The sequence below is a fragment of the Amborella trichopoda genome, chromosome 5, assembly GCF_054954075.1.
Source record: "Amborella trichopoda isolate Santa Cruz 75 chromosome 5, AtrichopodaSantaCruz75HAP2 v2.0, whole genome shotgun sequence".
Lineage (NCBI taxonomy): Eukaryota > Viridiplantae > Streptophyta > Magnoliopsida > Amborellales > Amborellaceae > Amborella > Amborella trichopoda.
Window position 1 is genome coordinate 10787833 of NC_142340.1, and position 20883 is coordinate 10808715.

The window sequence follows — 20883 nt, forward strand, 5'->3', positions numbered from 1 at the left end:
TAAATAATATATTATTTTACATTGTACCATAGTATATAGCATTAGAGGAAAAATATAATATTGTGTAATACATAAATATATTATACCTATTATATATATACTTATATAATATTATATAGTATATTGTACTATAGTATATAGCCTTAGAGGAAATATATAATATTATGTATAATACATAACTATATTATACCGATTATATATTATATAATGTATATAATATAATATATTAATGTAATATAACATAAATATATAATAGTATACATTGTATATATAATATAATTAATATAATATGAATATATAATAGTTTATATTGTATATATATATTATAATTAATATAATACAAATACATAATACATATAATAAATATAATATAATGCAAATTATATTATATTTATTATAAGTATTATGTATTTATATTTATACTATTAATGTAATTGTATTATTTTTAATATATATTTATTGTGTATAATCAACGTTTTAAAAAACGCCGAGTCGAACCGGACTCGCCCGGTTCGACTCGAAAATCGCGAAAAAGGGACCGGATCGGTGAGAAAATCGAAAATCGTCCGGTTCTAGAGAGAACCGAACGATTCCGCACAGTGACTCGCCGATTCACTGTGCGGAATCGGGGAGTCCGTGAAGAACACGGGTTGCACAGTGTTCTTCACGGATTCTTTGAAATTTGTCATTTTTTGATCATTTTTCTTGTTTTTTTTGGCATGTGATCTGATTTGCAGGCTGTAAACAGCTTTATTCAGCTTTTTCAAGGATTAAATGGTGGACAAATTTGTTGTTTTTGGATCACGAAAAATTCGGTGTTTAGGGTTTCTGCCTTTTCTGAAATTTCATGCCAAATAGGGCATGAATCTTTCAAAATTTGTATGCATTTTGATCTTAAAGCTGTGAATCAAAACCTTTTGTTACTAATTTGTGATAATCGTTGAGAAAAACAGAGTTTTTTGGAGATTGAAGGCTTCGGTTCACAAAATCAGGTAAGAACTTTGGGTTTTTTTTTTTTTCTGCCATTTGATTTATTTCACGGCATATTTTGAACATAATGAGTTCAATAATTAGGGTTTTTAATCTTTGTTGTGTCTAGTATGATTTAAAATTTTCAATTTTACGTAACCTGGTCAATTACAGCACGAAATTTGATATGAACACTGAGATGTCTGCAGAACCAAATTCCGCTGTTTTTTTTTTTTGTTCGTCTTTTGATTTTGTTTTCATGATATATTAGAAATAATGTGTTAAAAATTTAGGGTTTTGATTCTTTATACTATTGTTTATCAGAAAATATACTCAATTGCATGTAATTTATTCACTTAGAGGTGAATTTTTGAGTTAAAATCGCCTATGTAAAACGACTCTGTGAAGAACATAATTTTTTTTTTTTTTGTAGCCCATGATAGAATTTTTGTAATCCATGATCGAATTTTTTGTAATCCATGATCGAAATGTTTGTTTTTTTTTCTTGTAATCCATGATCGAATTTTATTTTTTATTTTTTATTTTTGTAACCCATGATAGAATTTTTTGTAATCCATGATCGAATGTTTTGTAATCCATGATCGAAATGTTTGTTTTTTTTTGTAATCCATGATCGAATTTTTTGTTTTTTATGTAACCCATGATAGAGTTTTTGTAATCCATGATTGAATTTTTTGTTATCCATGATGTAATTGTTTTTTTCTTTTTTTGTAATCCACGATCGAATTTTTTGTTTTTTTTTGTTTTTTTTTTTTGTTATCCATGATCGAATTTTATGTATTGATCGAATTTTTTGTATGATAGAATTTTCTGTAATCCATGGTTGACTTTTTTTTTATCCATGATCGAAATGTTTGTTTTTTTTACTTGTAATCCATGATCGAATTTTTTTTTTTTTTTGTAACCTATGATTGAATTTTTTTAATCCATGATCGAATTGTTTTTTTCTGTTCTTGTAATCCACGATCGAATTTTTTGTTTTTTTATGTTTTTTTTTTTTTTTGTAATCCATGATCGAATTTTATGTAATCCATGATCGAATTTTATGTAATCCATGATCGAATTTTATGTAATCCATGATCGAATTTTTTGTAATCCATGATCGAATTTTTTGTATTCCATGATCGAATTTTTTTTTTTTTTTTTTTTTTGTAACCCATGATTGAATTTTTTGTAATCCATGATCGAATTTTTTTTTTCTGTTCTTGTAATCCACGATCGAATTTTTTGTTTTTTTATGTTTTTTTTTTTTTTTTGTAATCCATGATCGAATTTTATGTAATCCATGATCGAATTTTTAGAAAATTATTGATTTTTTTTTTTAATCCATGATCGAACTTTTTGAAAATTTGTTAATTTTTTTTTTTAATCCATGATCGAATTTTTTGAAAATTTGCTGTACTTTTTTTTTTTTATTTCTTTTTATCCGTGATCGAAGTTTTTGATAAATGATGATTTTTCGAAAAGATGTGGAAATCGTGATAAAGTTTTGATTATCTTGATGTATTAAACCCAATTTTTAATTTTTAATGTTTGAGTTTGCTGTAATTTTTTTTCTTTTTTTTCCATGATCGAATTTTTTGAAAATGATGATTTTCCGAAAAGATGTGAAAATCGTGACAAGGTTTTAATTATCATGAGGTATTAAACCATATTTTAAATTTTTATTGTTAAAGTTTTTGTTGAAAAAATTGTTTGTTGATGGATTATTTATGCAAAAAAATGCATGTTATTATATTTTTAATACAAACTGTATTTTTTTTATCTGCTGTTCATGGATTTTTTAGTTGGAATGTATGTTCTTGATAATTGAGTTGTAGCCATGTTTGGAGCTTGCATTTTGTATTATTCTAAATGTTTGTAATTGATATGTACGAAAATATTATTGTCAAAAAAGGTATTTTGCAATAACAAATAACAACGAATATGACTACATGAACTACCGCAACATATTATCACTACATATGGTAATTATTTTTCTTTTTGAACTGTCAGGTTAAGTTTAACTTTTTACGTCTTAAAACAGTTGAATCATGTCAAGATCTACAGAAGACCCTGCATGGCAACATGGGGTCAGACTTGATCCCAACAAGAAAGACAAAGTTATTTGTAATTACTGTCAAAGAGTGATAAGCAGTGGGGTACATAGGTTCAAGCAACACTTGGCAGGGGTTAAGGGAGAAGTTTCTGCATGCACTAGTGTCCCTAGTAATGTAAAAAAACAGATGGTGGCATATCTTAATGCTAGCAAAGGTAAAAAAATTGTCAAACATAGAATGAATGAGGAGATAGCTAGTTTATATACACTATCAAGCAGGAATGATACAGAAGAGCAATATAATTATAACCTAGAAGAGCAATATAATAATGAGCTGGACATGGCCACAAGATTGAGTTTACATGAACAATGTCGGAGGGAATGTGGGTTTAGAATGCCTGGTGGGTCTAGCTCAGACATGCATGGTGGGCCTAGCTCCGATATGCATAGTGGGCCTAGTTCAGATATGCATGGCGGGTCCAGCTCGAGCATGTATGGCGGGCCCAGCTCAAATATGTATGGAGGGATTGGTGGCAATATGTATCAAGGAGAATCAGTTGTTGAAGAAATTGTTTCTAAGTTACCTAGGAGTGCCAGTATTGCAGGTCATGGTCGTAAAGACCCATTTCTCTCAAAGCCTAAGTCACAACAGATGACCCTAAAAGGCATGGTTAAAGGTACAAGAAACATGTTAGGGAGATATGTTGGTAAATGGTTCTACGATAAAAGGATTCCCTTCGATGCATATTTTCCACCTATGATTAGTGCAATCCAGAGAGTCGGGCCCGGGGTAAAACCCCCGACGACATATGAGCTCAGTGGGCCAATATTAGATGAAGAGGTAGAGGAAGTTAAAAAGTGGATTGAAGAATATAAACAGAGTTGGCCAAGGATAGGAATTACTCTCATGAGTGATGGTTGGTTGAATAAAGTTAGCAAAAAGGAGTTTTTAAACTTCTTGGCCTATTCCCCAAAAAGTACAGTTTTTTTTTCTAGCAAAGACGTATCAGGGACGAAGAAGGATGCAAACTTCTACGTACGACTATATGATCAGATAGTGGAGGAGGTGGGAGATAAGCATGTAGTCCAGTTTATTACGGACAATGCGCGTGCATGTGTTTCTGCGGGCAGCAAGTTGATGGATAAGAGGAAGCATCTAGTATGGACCCCGTGTGCTGCACATAGCATCGATCTTACGTTAGAGGAAATCGGTGAGATCAAAATTGTGAAGGAGACTCTAGATGAAGCAAGGTTGGTGTCGAGATTTTTATACAACCACTCTAAAATATTATTTCTGTTTAGAGAACACTCTAAGAAAAAAGAGATAATCAGGCCTGCCATAACCCGCTTTGCGACCGATTACTTAGCTGTGGACTCCATTCGACAATCTGAAGGTGCATTAAATAGTTTGTTTACTTGTGAAGAGTGGTTAAATGACCGCCTCTCGAAGTCCAGTACCGGTATAAAAGTGGATAACATAATCTCAAATAGGCTGTTCTGGTCTCGATGTTCCAGTGTTGTAGAGGCCACTGCCCCTTTGGTCACGGTGTTAAGAATGGTGGATGCTGATAAGAAAGCTACCATGGGTATCTTTTATGAAGGTATTGAGAGGGCGAAATCAGCTATTGGGGAGAAGTGTAATTTTGCTAGCAAAGTGATCGAGATTATAGAAAAGAGGTGGAACACCAAATTTGGACGTCCAATTCATTATGCTGGTAAATATATATTTATATCATTACAATGTTACAGTTTAAATCATTTTTTTATGAAATTGTAAATGACATTTTTCTACCTATATATTTTTTAGGTTACTACTTCAACCCAAAATTTTTCTATTTGACACCTGAACATCCCTACAAGATTATGGAAGGGGTCAGATACATTATTGCAAGGTTGGAGAGAAGCCATCGAAACCAAGTAGCAGCAATACAAGAGGTATTATTTAATGTTTGGGTAAGAACTTCATTGAGTTGTTATATTTGTGAGGAATAATGCACTAAAACGTAATATATTTGTTTTAGCTTGCTATGTATAGGGATGCTATAGGATCCTTCGGAACTATACTTGCCAGAAATTCTCGAACTATGATGGATCCAGGTTATCCCCTCGCTAATATTTTGTTTATTCATATATTTAATCTTATGAATTGTTCTTGCCCTTACAATGCTTTTTACATTTTAATCCAGCTGAATGGTGGGAGATATATGGTACTGATGCACCTCACCTAAAGAGGATAGCAATCAAGGTGCTCTCCCAGACATGTTCTGCTACTGGCTGTGAGCGCAACTGGAGTATGTTCCAATGGTTGCACACTACTTGGAGGAATCGACTCGCTTCTGAGAAGCTTCATAAACTAGTCTACGTTCATTAAAATTTAAACCTCAAAGAGGGACAAATAAGAAGGAAGCTTGAAGACTATGGGCCGATAGACTTAGACACAATATTTGTCACAGACACAGCAGATCAATGGGTAGTAGAAGAGGAGGAGCCAGTGTTGCACAAGAGAGCGTTCCTTGAGGCTATCGGTGATGAAGATATTGAAGAAAGTGATGAGCAGCATGAAAGAAGAAGCAGCCAGCCAATGTATCCACAATATGTCAGTGATATTGCACGTAATGAGGGAGAGTGGGAAGGGGGTCTAAGAGAAAATGAGATAGATGATGATTCTGAGGCCACCCTATCCCAGCCATATTATTCACATATCGAGTCCCAACAGCAACATTGTAGGGATGAGCACGACAGTGCAGGTGAGCATGAAGGATGGACAATCTTCAGGGATTTTGGATTGGGAACACAACAAAACACTAACACTCAGGGATTTGGGAATAATCAGATGCCCGCTAATATCGATGATTCCTTTTTAGATCGAATCAATGAATTGTCAAACGAATTCAATCAATGGCACCAGCGTGACCAAGAAGAACAACAACGTCGTCTATCATTTTATTTTTAGATCGTTTGTTACTAATTTTATGCTTTATTGTAGTCCATGTATGTTGATATACTTATTCCATGATAATTCTATGTTTATCCTTTTGTGTGATGTAAATTAAATGTTGAATGGCGGTTCATGCAGGGAAAGAACATATCAATATTCGCATATTCATTCAAAAACATGAAAATTCTTAATGGAGTACCCTCATTTATTATTGAATTCCTAAAAAACAATATTTATAATGAATTTTAATAATTTTTTCGGATTTTTTTGAAGCTTTATTCTGACCGATTCACCCGATTCTCGATCCGGATCGTCGATTCGCCGATCCGGATCGGTTTTTTGAAAGCCCGATCCGGGTCACCAATCCGGTTTTTAAACCATTGTGTATAATATATGTAATATATGATATTTATATACTATATATTATATAATATATATATATATATATTATATAACATAGATAATATTATATAGAGGAAATATTTAAAAATAGTATAATATGATGTATGCAATATACTATGACATAAATATATAATAGTATAAATTATATTTGTATTATATTATATTTTATTATATGTATGACATATTTTTATTTATTTTATTGAAGTAATTGTATTATATCATATAATTATATTTTGTTATATGTATTATATATTTATATTTATTTTTTTAATGTAATTGTATTATACAGTGATTAAAAAAATTCCGAGTCAAACCGGACTCGCCCGGTTCGACTCGGGAATAAGCACTGGACCTGCCGAATCGGTCAAAAAACACGGAATCGTCCGGTTCTAGAGAGAATCGGGTGATTCTGTACAGTGACTCGCCGATTCACTGTACGGAATCGGCGAGTCCTGTGAAGAACACGGGCAGCACAGTGTTCTTCATGAGATTCTTCAAAATTTATCATTTTTTGATCATTTTTTTTGTTTTTTTTGCCCTGTGATCGAATATGCAGGCTTTATACAGATCTTTTCAGCCTTTTCATGGATTAAATGGTGGAGAATTTTTTTTTTTATTTATCATGAAAGTTGGGTTTTTAGGGTTTCCGCCTTTCCTTGTGTTTCATGCCAAATAGGGCATGAATCTGTGAATATTTATAGTCATTTTGATCGTGAAGTTGTTCATCAAAATATTATGTTACGAATTTGTGAGAATCGTTGAGAAAAACAGAGTAATTTGGAGATTGAAGGCTCGGGTTCACGAAACCAGGTAAGAACTTTGGGTTTTTTTTTTTTTCCGTCATATGATCAATTTCACTGCATATTTTGAAAATAATGAGTTACATTTGTAGGGTTTTTAATCGTTATTGTGTCTTTTATCATGTAACAAGTTCAATTTTGTTTAATTTGCTCAATTACAGCCTGATTTTTTTTTTTTTCCGCCTTTCGATTTTTTGTTCATGATATATTACAATTAATGTGTTGGATTTCTAGGGTTTTAATCGTTATAGTCTTGTTTATAATCATATGTACTTAATATGATCTGATTTTTTCAATTTGAGCTTCATTTTTTAGATTCAATGATTGTTGTCTGTGAAGAATTGCGTTTTTTTTTTTGTGCTCATTTTAATCGATTTGATTTGATTTATAGATGATAATGTGTTCAAAATTTAGGGTTTTGATTTCTTAAATTGTTGTTTATCAGACAATGTACTCAATTGGATGTAATTTATTTGCTTGGAGGTGGTATTTTTAGTTAAAATGGCTGATGTAAGATGGCTCTTTGAAAAATAGAATTTTTTTTTTTTTTTTTTGTCATCCATTATTGAATTTTTTTTTTTAATAATCCATGATCGAATTTTTTGTAATCCATGATCGAATTGTTTTTTTGTTTGTTTTTGCATTCCATGATCGAATTTTTTGTTTGTTTTTCTTTTTTTTGTAATCCATGATCGAATATTTTGTAATCCATGATCAAATGTTTTGTAATCCATGATCGAATTTTTTGTAATCCATGATAGAATTTTTTGTAATCCATAATCGAATGTTTTGTAATCCATAATCCATGATCGAGTTATTTGCAATCCATGATCGAGTTTTTTGAAAATTTCTGATTTGTTTTTTTAATCCATGATCGAATTTTTTTTTGTAATTCATGATCGAATTTTATGAAAATTTGCTGTACTTTTTTTTTTTTTTTTATCCATGATCAGAGTTTTTGAAAAATGATGATTTTGCGAAAAGATTTGAAAATCGTGACAAGGTTTAGATTATCATGAGGTATTAAACCATATTTTAAATTTTTATTGTTAAAGTTTTTGTTGAGAAAATTGTATGTTGATAGATTATTTATGCAAAAAAATGCATGTTATTATATTTTTAATGCAAAACTGTATTTTTTTAATCTGTTGTTAATGGATTTTTGAGTTGGAATAACTTATGTTAGGTGCCTCCTTGAAGAATTGTTTTTATTTGTTTTTTTTTTTTGTACATGATGGATTTTATTTTAAAAATCGTGATTTCCCGAAAAGATGTGAAAATAGTGACCAGGTTTTGATTATCATGAGGTATTAAACCATATTTTAAATTTTTATTGTTAAAGTTTTTGTTGAAAAAATTGCATGTTGATAGAATATTGATACAAAAAACATACATGTTATTATATTTCTAATGCAAAACTGTATTATATTTTTTATGTAGTTTTGCATTAAAAATGTATTTTCAATTTTTAAAATTTTGAACGCAAATAGTACATGTTGTTAAATTGTATGATCGTGTGGAATTAAAGTGAATATCATTGTAAAAAAATAGTGGCATTTATGACAATTATATTATCATGCATTTTTTTAATTTTATTATTAATTTTTTAATGCAAAAAATGTATGTTCTTGATAATTAAGTTGTAGCCATGTTTAGAGCTTGCATTTTGTATTATATTATCTTGTATGTTTGTAATTGATATGTACGAAAATATTATTGTCAATAGAGATATTTTGTAATAACAAATAACAACAAATATGACTACATGAACTACCCCAACATATTATCACTACGCATGGTGATTATTTTTTTTGTTGAGCTGTCAGGTTAATTTTTAACTTTTTACATATTAAAACAGTTGAATCATGTCAAGATCTGCAGAAGACTCTGTATGGCAACATGGGGTCAGACTTGATCCCAATAAAAAAGATAAAATTATTTGTAATTACTGTCAAAGAGTGATAAGTTGTGGGGTACATAGGTTCAACCAACACTTGGCCGAGGTTAAGAGAGATGTTTCTGCATGCACTAGTGTCCCTAGTAATGTAAAAAAATAGATGGCGGCAATTCTTAATGCTAACAAATGTAAAAAAATTGCCAAACATAAGATGAATGAGGAGATAGCTAGTTTATGTACGCCATCAAGCAGGAATGATACAAAAGAGCAATATAATAATGACCTAGAAGAGCAATATAATAATGAGCTGGACATGGCCACAAGATTGAGTTTACATGAACAATATCAGAGGGAACGTGGGTTTAGAATGCCTGGTGGGTCTAGCTCAGACATACAAGGTGGGTCTAGCTCAGACATGTATGGCGGGCCCTGCTTAGACATGTATGGCGGGCCCAGCTTAGGCATGCATGGCGGGCTCAGGTCGAGCATGTATGGCGGGCCCAGCTCAAATATGTATGGAGGGGTTGGTGGCAATATGTGTCAACAAAAATCAAACGTTGAAGAAATAGTTCTTAACTTATCTAGGAGTGTCAGTATTGCAGGTCATGGTCGTATAGACCCATTTCTCTTAAAGCCTAAGTCACAACAGATGACCCTAAAAGGCATGATTAAAGGTACAAAAAACATGTTGGAGAGATATGTTGGTAAATGGTTCTACGATAAAGGGATTCCTTTTGATGCAGCCAATAGCCCATATTTTCCACCTATGGTCAGTGCAATCCAGAGAGCAGGGTTCGGGGTAAAACCCCGACGGCATGTGAGCTCAGTGGGCCAATATTAGATGAAGAGGTGGAGGAAGTTACTAAGTGGATTGAAGAATATAAGCAGAGTTGGCCAAGGACAGGCATTACTCTCATGAGTGATGGTTGGTTGAATAAAGTTAGCAAAAAGGAGTTTTTATATTTCTTGACCTATTCCCCAAAAGGTACAGTTTTTTTGTCTAGCAAAGATGTATCAGGAACGAAGAAGGATGCAAACTTCTACGTACGACTATATGATCAGATAGTGGAGGAGGTAGGAGATAAGCATGTAGTCCAGTTTATTATGGACAATGCGCGTGCCTGTGTTTCTGCGGTCAGCAAGTTAATGGATAAGAGGAAGCATCTAGTATGGATGTCGTGTGCTGCACACAGCATCGATCTTATGTTAGAAGAGATCGGTGAGATCAAAATTGTGAAGGAGACTCTAGATGAAGCAAGGTTGGTGTCGAGTTTTATATACAACCACTCTAATATATTATTTCTGTTTAGAGACTACTCTAAGAAAAAAGAGATAATCATGCCTGCCATAACCCGCTTTGCGATCGATTACTTAGCTGTAGACTCCATTCGGGAATCTGAAGGTGCATTAAAGAGATTGTTTACCTGTAAAGAGTGGTTAAATGGCCGCCTCTCGAAGTCCTGTACCGGTATAAAGGTGGACGACATAGTCTCAAATAGGAGGTTCTGGTCTCGATGTTCTAGTGTCGTGGAGGTCACTGCCTCTTTGGTCACGGTGTTAAGAATGGCGGATGCTGACAAGAAAGCTACCATGGGCATCCTTTATGAAGGTATCGAAAGAGCGAAATCAGCTATTGGGGAGAAGTGTAGTTTTGTTAGCAAAGTGATCGAGATTATAGAACGGATGTGGAACACCAAGATTAGACGTCCAATTCATTATGCAGGTAAATATATATTTATATCATTAGAATGTTTCATTGTAAATTATTTTTTTATGAAATTTTAAATGACATTTCTTTATCGATATATTTTTCAAGTTACTTCTTCAACCCAAAATTTTTCTATTTGACACTTGAACATCCCTACAAGATTATGGAAGGGGTCAGATACATTATTTCCAAGTTGGAGAGAAGCCATCGAAACCAGATCGCAGCAGTACCAGAGGTATTATTTAATGTTTGGGTAAGAACTTTATTGAGTTGTTATATTTGTGAGGAAAAACGCACTAAAACATAATATATTTGTTTTAACTTGTTATGTATAAATGCTATAGGATCCTTCGGAACTAGACGTGCCAGGAATTCTCGAACTAAGATGAATCCAGGTTATCCCCTAGCTAATATTTTGTTCATTCATATATTTAATCTTATGAATTGTTCTTGCCCTTACAATGCTTTTTGCATTTTAATACAGCTGAATGGTGGGAGATATATGGTACTGATGCACCTCACCTAAAGAGGATAGCAATCAAGGTGCTCTCCCAGACATGTTCTGCTACTGGCTGTGAGCGCAACTAGAGTACTTTCCAATGGTTGCACACTATTAGGAGAAATCGACTTGCTTCGGAGAAGCTTCATAAACTAGTTTACGTTCATTACAACTTAAACCTCCGAGAGCGACAAATAAGAAAAATGCTTGAAGACTATGGGCCGATAGACTTAGACACAATATTTGTCACAGACACAGCAGACCAATGGGTAGTAGAAGAGGAGGAGCGAGTGTTGCACAAGAGAGCGTTCCTTGAGGCTATCGGTGTGGAAGATCTTGAAGAAGGTGATGAACAGCATGAAAGAGAAAGCAGTCAGCCAACGTATCCACAATTCGTCGGAGATGTCGATGATATTGCACCTAATGAGGGAGATTGGAAGGGGGGTCTAAGAGAAAATGAGAGAGACGATGATTCTGAGGCTACCCTATCCTAGCCATATTATTCACATATCGAGTCCCAATAGCAACAGTGTAGGGATGAGCACGACAGTGTAGGTGAGCATGAAGGATGGACAAGCTTCGGGGATTTTGGATTAGGAACACAACAGAACACTCAGGGATTTGGATATAGTCAGATGCCTGCTAATATCGATGATTCGTTTTTAGATCGAATCAATGAATTTTCAAACGAATTCAATCAATGGCACCAGCGTGACCAAGAAGAAGAACGACGTCGTCTGTCATTTTATTTTTAAATCGTATGTTACTAATTGTATGCTTTATTGTAGTCCATGTATGTTGATATACTTATTCCATGATAATTCTATGTTTATCCTTTTGTGTGACGTAAATTAAATGGTAAATAGTAGTTCATGCAGGGAAATAACATATCAATATTCGCATATTCATGCAAAGAAATGAAAATTCTTAATGTTGTACCCTCATTTTTTATTGAATTTCTAAAAAACAATATTTATAATGAATTTTAATAATTTTTTCGGATTTTTTTAAAGCTTTATTCTGACCGATTCTCCCGATTCTCGATCCGGATAGCCGATTCGCGGATCCGGATCGGTTTTTGAGGTGCCCGATCCAAGTCACCAATCCGATTTTTAAACCATTGGTGTTATATAATATATGATATTTATATAATACTATATGTTATATCTATATATTATATATAATATCTAACATATATTAATATATGTTATATAATTAATATATATATATATTATCTTATATATAATACTATATTATATATAATATATAATACTATATTATATATAATATATAATAATCTATGTATTATATGTATCATACATGATATTAAAATATCATATATTTTATTAAATATTATATTATAAAAATATTACATTATCTTATATTATATTACAAAACTACTTTTTCTTTAGGGTGTGGAGAAATATACATTAATAAAATAAATATAAAATGCATTATATTTCATATTATATTATGATATAAATATATTACATATTTATGTATTTATTCTATTAATATATATTTTATTATAAATAATATAAATACTTAGTTTATTATATGTAATATATAATATCATATTTAAGTAAGATGTCTTTGTGATTTGCAGACCTCAATATTTCAAATTAACTTGAATGAATTGTAAAATTTTGGGTCCGACGGGGATTAGCTAATCCAAAAACCCGTGGACAGCATTATTCCAACTGTTTTGGTGGAATAGTATTATCCATGTTTTGGCTTAAAAACGTGGATTGATCCCTTTGGGATTCAGCTTTCTACACGTGAATGTGTTACCCAAACAAGGGATAAGGACTTAATATGTGAATAACCTTAATTAATTGGAGTTTAGCTTGTAATTACAAACCCTCTGCTCCTTTTAGAAGAGCTCACATGTGTGCACAAACCTCTTGCTGTGCATTTTTAACATGTGCTATAATTAATTTTAAAATTTTTGAAATTACACAAAATCCAATATTACAAAAATAGCCACACATAACAAATTACACAATGACCTAGAATGCCAACATGGGGAATGACCTCAACCCCATGTCATCTCCATGTGGGATTGACGTGGAGCCCCCATGGCCCCATTTGGACATCCATTGATCATTTGGGTATCCCGTGTGGGTCCTTGGGGGGGTGGTTTTTCTCTAATCGTCTTCTAGTAAAAACAATTCTGACATCACTTTTTCTTATCTCGAAAAATCTTCAAAAATTTGTAAAAATCCTTTTAATCATTTTCCATCAAAATATACTATTTTCGCAATGTTTAAAAACATCTACAAGGGAAATTAGGATTCTATGTTAATAATTTTCCATCAAAATATACTATTTTCACAATGTTTAAAAACATTTACATGGGAAATTGGGATCCTATGGAGATGAATTAGGAATCAGAGCACTCCACTTGGCTAGACTTGGAATACAAAGTCACCTTCTCAGTATGACCCAACAGACTCATGACTCACCTTGTATAATCCGGGGCTGATGATAGTCAAACCAATGAGTGATCTTGAATCCCCAAGTACTAGTGGATTTTATGTGAGGACATGCACACACAAGGTGCAAGGGTTTCTCTCTTGACAGATGTGCATCCTCTTCTTAGTGGATCCTTGGAAGAATCGACTTCCCATTCTTTGCGACTGTTTATGCACATGCTATGAGAAGGTTCGAAGACTCAGGGATTTAGGCCAATGCCCTATGTTGGTCCTAATCTTCCTAATAATCGAGCTCAAAGCATCATATACATAAAATCACATCGCCCTGGCATCCAGTAATGAGGCCCAATTGAGCTCAATAATAATAATCAACCCTACCTAGAGGCAACCCTGAAACCTCTCTGTGTTTCTCATATATACACCAATCCTCCTAAAGATTGTCCCAGGGATTCTATGATTCTTGGTCCAGTACGCCAAGGTCCTAGAGTCAAGTTGCTCTGTTCATTCCCATTGTGATCAAGAGCTATAACATATCGATGTTACAAGGCCTTGAAAGGCCATAACTCCATCAATTCCATCTCTTTCCTCTCATGTGAAAGGAGAAATATGGCGTTCCCTTGTGGGGCATGCCCCTCTTCTCTCTTTATCTCTACTTTTTCTCATTTCTCATGTGATCTAATTAGTTAAAATGATTTTCCCATGGGTTGAAATAAAATATAGCATGACTTTATGAATGGTTTCAAACATAGTTACTGGGATATCCTACTTTGGTATTCTATCCCTTCTAGAAACTCGATTCTGTTGCTCCCGAAACGAATCTCTAAGGGAACCCGAATTCTAAATTTTGGGATCTCGTACCTCATAAAAAAGGATCCCGATTCTTGTTGTTAGGGTTCTCAATCCCAAACTTAAAGACTAAGACAACAACCAAACTGATGTTTTTCTTTGTTTATAGCCAACTAGCAACACAAAAATTGCTTGCTTATTATAAATAAAGAGATCCCTATTTTAAAGGGTATACATAATCCTTGAGTATCATACATTTTAAGATTGGTAACAAGATCCCCAAAATGTTGGGATCCAGATCCCAAAAGGTCGAGATTAAGATCCCCAAAAGGTTGGAATCTCGATTCCTAACATTTGGGGATCTCGATCCCTAACGTGTGTGCATTGTACGGATGGCGTTCCCAACCATAGGGATCTTCTAGCATTTCACGATCCCTCGCTCCCGATCTTGGTATCATTCTCACTTCCGATCCCATCTACTATTGTTTCAAATGAAGGGAAATTAGGGTTTGAATGGCTAGGCAGTAACGTGTGAATCTCAATCTTGATTAATGATAGCTCATCAAGGGTTGAATGACTTGGATGGAGTCTCTCTTCACCCCATAGATTTCCTAGATCAATGGTTTATATGTTTTGAGCAAAGAAGTTTCTTGGTCTTTACTAAATCCAAATTTTCATCCAAAAAGGGGGTGATGGGTAGCTCATTTATCATTCTTGTTTTTATTTATGTCACGCTGCCAAAATTTCTTCGGAACTCATACTTAGCGGTCACCTCCCTCCTGGTGTTCTTTCCTTTCTCTTGAGAGGTTGCCATTAAATCTTAGATGAAGCTCCTTGGACCATAGTTTTGTGCAGTCATACACTCTACATTGTTTTGTAGCCTAGTTTCCCTTTTCATTTCTCCATCTTTTCTGAACTTCGAAAGGCCCTCTACTTGCCTGATACCAGCAAGTTTTCACTGAAATGATGTGAGTTTTCTCAGCCATTTTAACTTCACAAGGTGTGCATGTCGAGCCCTCCTTTGGTCCATACCACTAGCAATCCTTATGGAGATAATCACCATTTGTGTGCATCACCTTGGCACACTCACATTGCGCAAATTTATGGCAGGATACCCAATGACCTAGGAACCCATTTGGATGATCTTTTGTGACTTTGAAGACCTTGTCACACTCACATTGCGCGAATTCACACTTGGTGCTTGGTGGGACTCCGTTCCCTGCACTATTGAAGATGGAATCCGGCGTGGGTATATCTACATTGGGGTAATTTTTGGCACTTTTCTTTTTGCTTACAGCTTCTCATGGTCCATTAGTTTCAGTGACTTCTGTTAATTTGAGTTTGTAAGATTTAGATTGCCTTGAAAGCGTTCCTAATAAAATTTATATAAGTCTTATTTGCTTGTTTGGGTTAGATACGTGCTCAAATTTATTTGGTGTGAATTGTCTTTTGTAGTGCAATCGCAATTCTGTCGTTGCTTGGAAATTTGAGTGGGGGCATATTAGAGTAAATGAGGCTTTGAGTCTCATTGCATTGGTGCTTGGCTGTAATTTTGATGGAACATGCATATGTGCATGGGTACATGTGATCTTGTTATGTCAATTTTATATTGCGTATTCTTGGAGCACAATTGCTTTGACCCTTCAAAGAGATTTGAATTTGTGTACTCAGCCTGCTGGAACAATGTTAAGTGTCTTTTATAACGATCAGCCTTACACCCGTTTGAACTTCAGTTGAGGCTCGTTATTAGACAAAGAAATCAATTTAAGTTTTTCCTCTGATATTTCTACAAAGTATAAATGGTGCCATGGCTTGGATTCCTTTGCTTGGGCCTCGTTGGATCTCATGGCTGAATATATGCCTTTGCAAACTCCTTTTTGGAAGAAATGGTCCTCAATCTAATTGAACAGAAATCCTAGTTATTAATCATCTCAATGAATTGAATGGGAATAGCTTTCTACCCCTTGTCTTCAGCTGCAACTGTTTCAATAATGTCGGTACAGATGAGGATACATCATTGGAACATGTTAGAAAGAGATAGGCCTGCAGAATGTAAGTGATTTCTTTAACGAAATAGTTTGTTTGAATTCTTGAATGGGGCAATGAGGCATGTGATTTTCATCGGTATTTTTTAGAAAATCATGAATTTGTGTCGTGGGGATGGTTCTGTTGTGCTAACATTTTGTTGATCTGTAAGCTGCGATTGGGTTGTAGTTCCATCACCCTTACTTTTTAGATTTACATGGTTTCTGAGGCTTGTAGATCCTAGTAATGGTTTTTGAAATCATATACCGTCACAATAGTTTGGCGAATGTCTAACATTCAACTTTTGCAGCTTCTCAGAAACTATCGTTCATCCAGAAATATTTTGAACCTAGCTTCTGTTCTTTTGAAATTCATCCATGGGAGAAAAGAGATTTTGAATCATGAGATTCATCACCTTCTTGCAACGAAGGTTAGCATCCATCATACTTTTATATTCAACCAATAAGATCTTATTGAGTGGGGTATCACTTTTAGTCATGTTTCTAATGTCACTCCTCTCCTGTGTTTAGGATCAGGGAGAGCCTATCTGCATTAAAGAGTTCTTAATTCCCCAAGAAGAAGCTAACTTTGTGGCATCTGAAATAAAAAGCCGCTGGGTTGACCAAAGAAATTTTTCTGATAGCTTTGCTGTTCTTTACCGCACTCATCAACAAGTATGATTTGGGGTCACATTTTCTCTTCGTTTCTAAGAATAAATGGATTTTCAGGTTTATCCACTGACTGCTTTCTCTTGACTCTTATGACAGTCTTCTCTGTTTGAAATCTCTCTTCGGCAAATGGGCATTCCATGTACTGTGGTTGATGGCTCTAGTTTCTTTCATCATGTGGTAATTAGATTTCTCCTTTATAGGCTTTGAGAGATAAATTTATTTTATTTACCTAGACTTCTATGGACATGGAGCTCCTTTTCCTCTTCAGATTATCTAAATTTTTTCTCATTAATATCATCATAGTCTGATCATGATGGCTTCTTTAATTGGCCAATTAGAATTTTTTCTTTTCACTAAATTAAAGGGGATCTGGATGTGTAGTTTGAAGGTCTCAATGTTTCTGTTGGTGATGAGCAAAGTGGAAGACTTGGAAATTGAGATTGTGTGGTGAAATGTTCCATACATGCATACATCAATAGAATATACAAGCTAAAAGTATGCCATAAACCCCCATCATGTTTAGGTCGTGCTTCATTCATCTTTTCTCATTCAAAATTAATTTCTGCTTGGTTTATCAAAGCAAAAAAACAAAAAAGTTCCTTAAATATAATAAAAAATCTGAATTCAATGACCATCTTGGTCTCTACCAAACCGAGTCAACTCTCTTTGTCGAACAGTAAACTCGGAAAACTCTGCAAGTTTTTAAATTTTCTTTGTAAAGAATTTAGAGAATAATTGGTGGCAATCCGACTTCACTTATCACTTGATTCACATGACAATGCCTCCACACTTTCAAAGACTATATATATGTTAAACTAACATAGAAAATTATATATAGAAATAGCTAGGACACATCCTGAGTTTTTCATGTATAAAACCCTCCAATGGAATGAGCTGGGTTGACCCAGAAGAGGTTTTCCAACTCAGCGAGTTTTTATTTGCTGGTTATATTATTCATGTTTGGTTCTTCTTTGTAACAAATACTGTCTGCTCTGTGTGCACACCATACATGAAATGATGTCTCTCAATGTGTTTTCTTATATCATGTAATATTGGAATGGTTACAATGTACATTACCTCCTGTGATCTTACTTTGATTTGCTATGTAACTAAGTTACTATTTTAGCTAAAGTTATTTTCTTTTTCTTTTGTTTCTGCATTTGAATAAGCTACTGCTAGTTTGTGGGCTTTTATGCGCTTGGATAATGATCTACTTCCCAAAACTGATGCTCCTTTGTGGTTCCTTATAAGAGAATCCTTATTTTGCCTGCTCCTGCCCCTGAGAGCCACATTTCCTTGCTTTTGTTTGCTCTATGAGATAAGGCTGATTCCGCGAAAATCACAGTCATGTAGTTGATATCCTTCCATTTGGGTAGTCAGGAGTTAATTCAGTATGCATAACGGATTTCTTAATATATTGATGTAAAAAATAGATGTCCTCTTTTCTAGAGCAATGGGCCAGTTATTGATGGGCTTGAATGCTTTTTTTGTGCTCACTTTTTTATTTATGCGCATCATCATAAATTTGCAACAAATGCAACCTCCATTCTTGTTAAAGCCAACTTTTGCGACCTACTTGCAATCTTTTTATAGGGCAAGTTTTGCAAAGATTTCACCTTAAGCGTCCTTTATTTTTTAATTAATTTTTCTGGAGTGTTGATTGGCTTGCAAATTGGCAATCCAAATTTGTTTAATTAATCGTGTGTGTATTTCATCTAACAAAGATGCCAATCATCACATTTGCTGTTAACTTTGAAATCAGAGAACTTCCTGATTGCATCATAATGCTGTGCACTTACGGTTCAAGTGTTCTTTTTTTTCACCTGATACTCATGCTTTGTAGCATTTAAGGTGCACTTCAGCAAATGTATATGCCTTAAGTGGTGCCTGAAAACTCATTCAACTGTTATTCTTACCAAAGAAAATTAAAGAAGGGAGAATCTTTTCTACCCATATGTGCATAGGATTTAATTGGTATTATGAAATCATGGCCTAGCTGCTTGTGTTGACCACATTTTACCTTCTCTAGTTAGTAACGTTCATTTAGAGATTCCTCATCATCAAAACTTATTGGTTTCTGTATGCACACTTCTGTTGAGAAACCATGCAAAAGGGTACCTTCTTATGTTCATTTAAGTGATTACTCGTATCTTTTGAAGGCAAAATAGAACATTATTCTTATAGTACCTAACTTTACTTTTCAAAAGAACTCTCTGTTATTGTGTTGTAGATAACATTCATCAGATCCTTAAGCAAGTAACTTGCCCAATATCTCTCCACTTTTCTCTTCGATTTTGATTGTTCACCAACATCTCTACCCGATTACATTCGGCCTATGTGGTTATTCATCTTAAATCTGTGTCCCATCTGTTTGCTGAAATAGAAAATCTCCTACAATTGCCTTATTTTGGATCCCTTCTGTATAGCAAGAATCAAAGAAAGCGAGAAAAATCTCAAAAGAGAGAGCACCATAGTTCAAAAAAACAATCTGCACCTAGGTGCTGGAAGGACCTTAGGGCTAATGCCCAGGCCTAAGCGGCCCTCCCTGGGATCTACGCGCCCCACACCCTGTCCTGGGTGGGCATTCAGGTACTGGGCCCTTTTTTTTGAAATTAAAGTGGTCCTTGAGGGCACTTTTTGTCATTTTGACCCACAAAATTAGCATAAAAGACTATGTGGAGTATTCAAAACCCGTGAAATTTATTTTGAATCTAAGCTCCTAAACCAATTGATTTTGATATTTCTTTGAATCGGAAAAACAATATAAGCTTTGAAGAAATTCCAACAATGAAGGGTGAGCTTTTGGATGCTTCTTCGCAACAATTGGTGAAAAATGATATAAAGTTTAAAGAAATTCAAACCAATTGGTGAAAATCTTAGCAAACCATGCTCTATAGGGATATTGCAAGCAGGTCATATATGTTCGCTTTAACAAGAATGCAGGTTGTATTTGTTGTAAGCAAATCTATGATGGTGCGCACAAATAAAAGAGCGAGAACTAAAAAAACATTCAAGCCCATCAATAACTGGCATGTTGCTCAAGAAAGAGAACATTTATTTTTCCATCAATATATTTAAAAAATCCTTTATCCATATTGAATTGACTACTAACTACACGAAGAGAAGGATATGAACTACATGATTGTGATTGACATGGAATTTCTCATAGAGCAAACAAAAGCAAGGAAATGTGGTTCTCAGCATGAGGGACATGAGCAGGCAAAGTAAAGGAGCATCGGTTTTGGTAAGTAGATCACCATCCAAGCAGATAAAAGGCCACAAACTAGCAATAGCTTATTCAAATGCAGAAACAAATGAAAAAGAAAATAACTGTAGCTAGGATAGTAACTTGGTTACAGAGCATTTCAAAGTCTCCAGGAATGAAAAGTGCCTGGTTGTTTTAGCATGCTGGCATTTCTTTTAATATTGCTAACTTAAGTAGCTTTCATACAATGTTGGAAACAATTGGCCAATTTGGGCCAGGGTTGAAGGGCTCAACTGCTTATGAGCTTTCAAAGCCACTATTGAAGAAATTGGTAGAACCCACTATGGAATACGTCAAGTCCCATAGGAGGAGGAGGAGTATCATGAACCTATTAGTCAATTATCCCTTGGATACAATATTTTTGAGGTCCATTGATGCTTCTAAAGAGGTTTATGATGCACATCATATATTCTCTTTTTATTGATAAGG

General features: G+C 34.1%; 1 protein-coding gene and 2 long non-coding RNA genes across 32 annotated transcripts in view; all 3 read left to right on the top strand.

Moving 5' to 3' along the window:
• LOC18443651 (uncharacterized) overlaps nt 1-20883 on the top strand; it is a 110880-nt gene that overhangs the window by 26374 nt on the left and 63623 nt on the right. For 27 of the 30 annotated variants that reach the window (XR_016055962.1, XR_016055963.1, XR_016055964.1 and 24 more), the window contains 3 exons: nt 16829-16948; nt 17049-17192; nt 17286-17366. Coding sequence is in view for 8 of the 30 variants with exons in the window: in XM_088867455.1 (XP_088723581.1) it covers nt 16829-16948; nt 17049-17192; nt 17286-17366 (345 nt within the window). In the remaining 22 variants the exon portion in view is untranslated. Of the gene's footprint in view, nt 1-2125; nt 4744-4835; nt 4964-5049; nt 5126-5214; nt 6083-16828; nt 16949-17048; nt 17193-17285; nt 17367-17570; nt 20493-20883 lie in introns of those variants that run through there. The other 3 variants (XM_088867457.1, XM_088867454.1, XR_016055973.1) reach the window with 3 other exon arrangements.
• Nucleotides 11109-12155, top strand: LOC148781949 (uncharacterized). Its single transcript, XR_016055976.1, has 2 exons — nt 11109-11168; nt 11258-12155. It is a non-coding gene; the product is annotated as an uncharacterized LOC148781949 (long non-coding RNA).
• Nucleotides 15604-16159, top strand: LOC148781950 (uncharacterized). The gene is made up of 2 exons (XR_016055977.1): nt 15604-15758; nt 15949-16159. It is a non-coding gene; the product is annotated as an uncharacterized LOC148781950 (long non-coding RNA).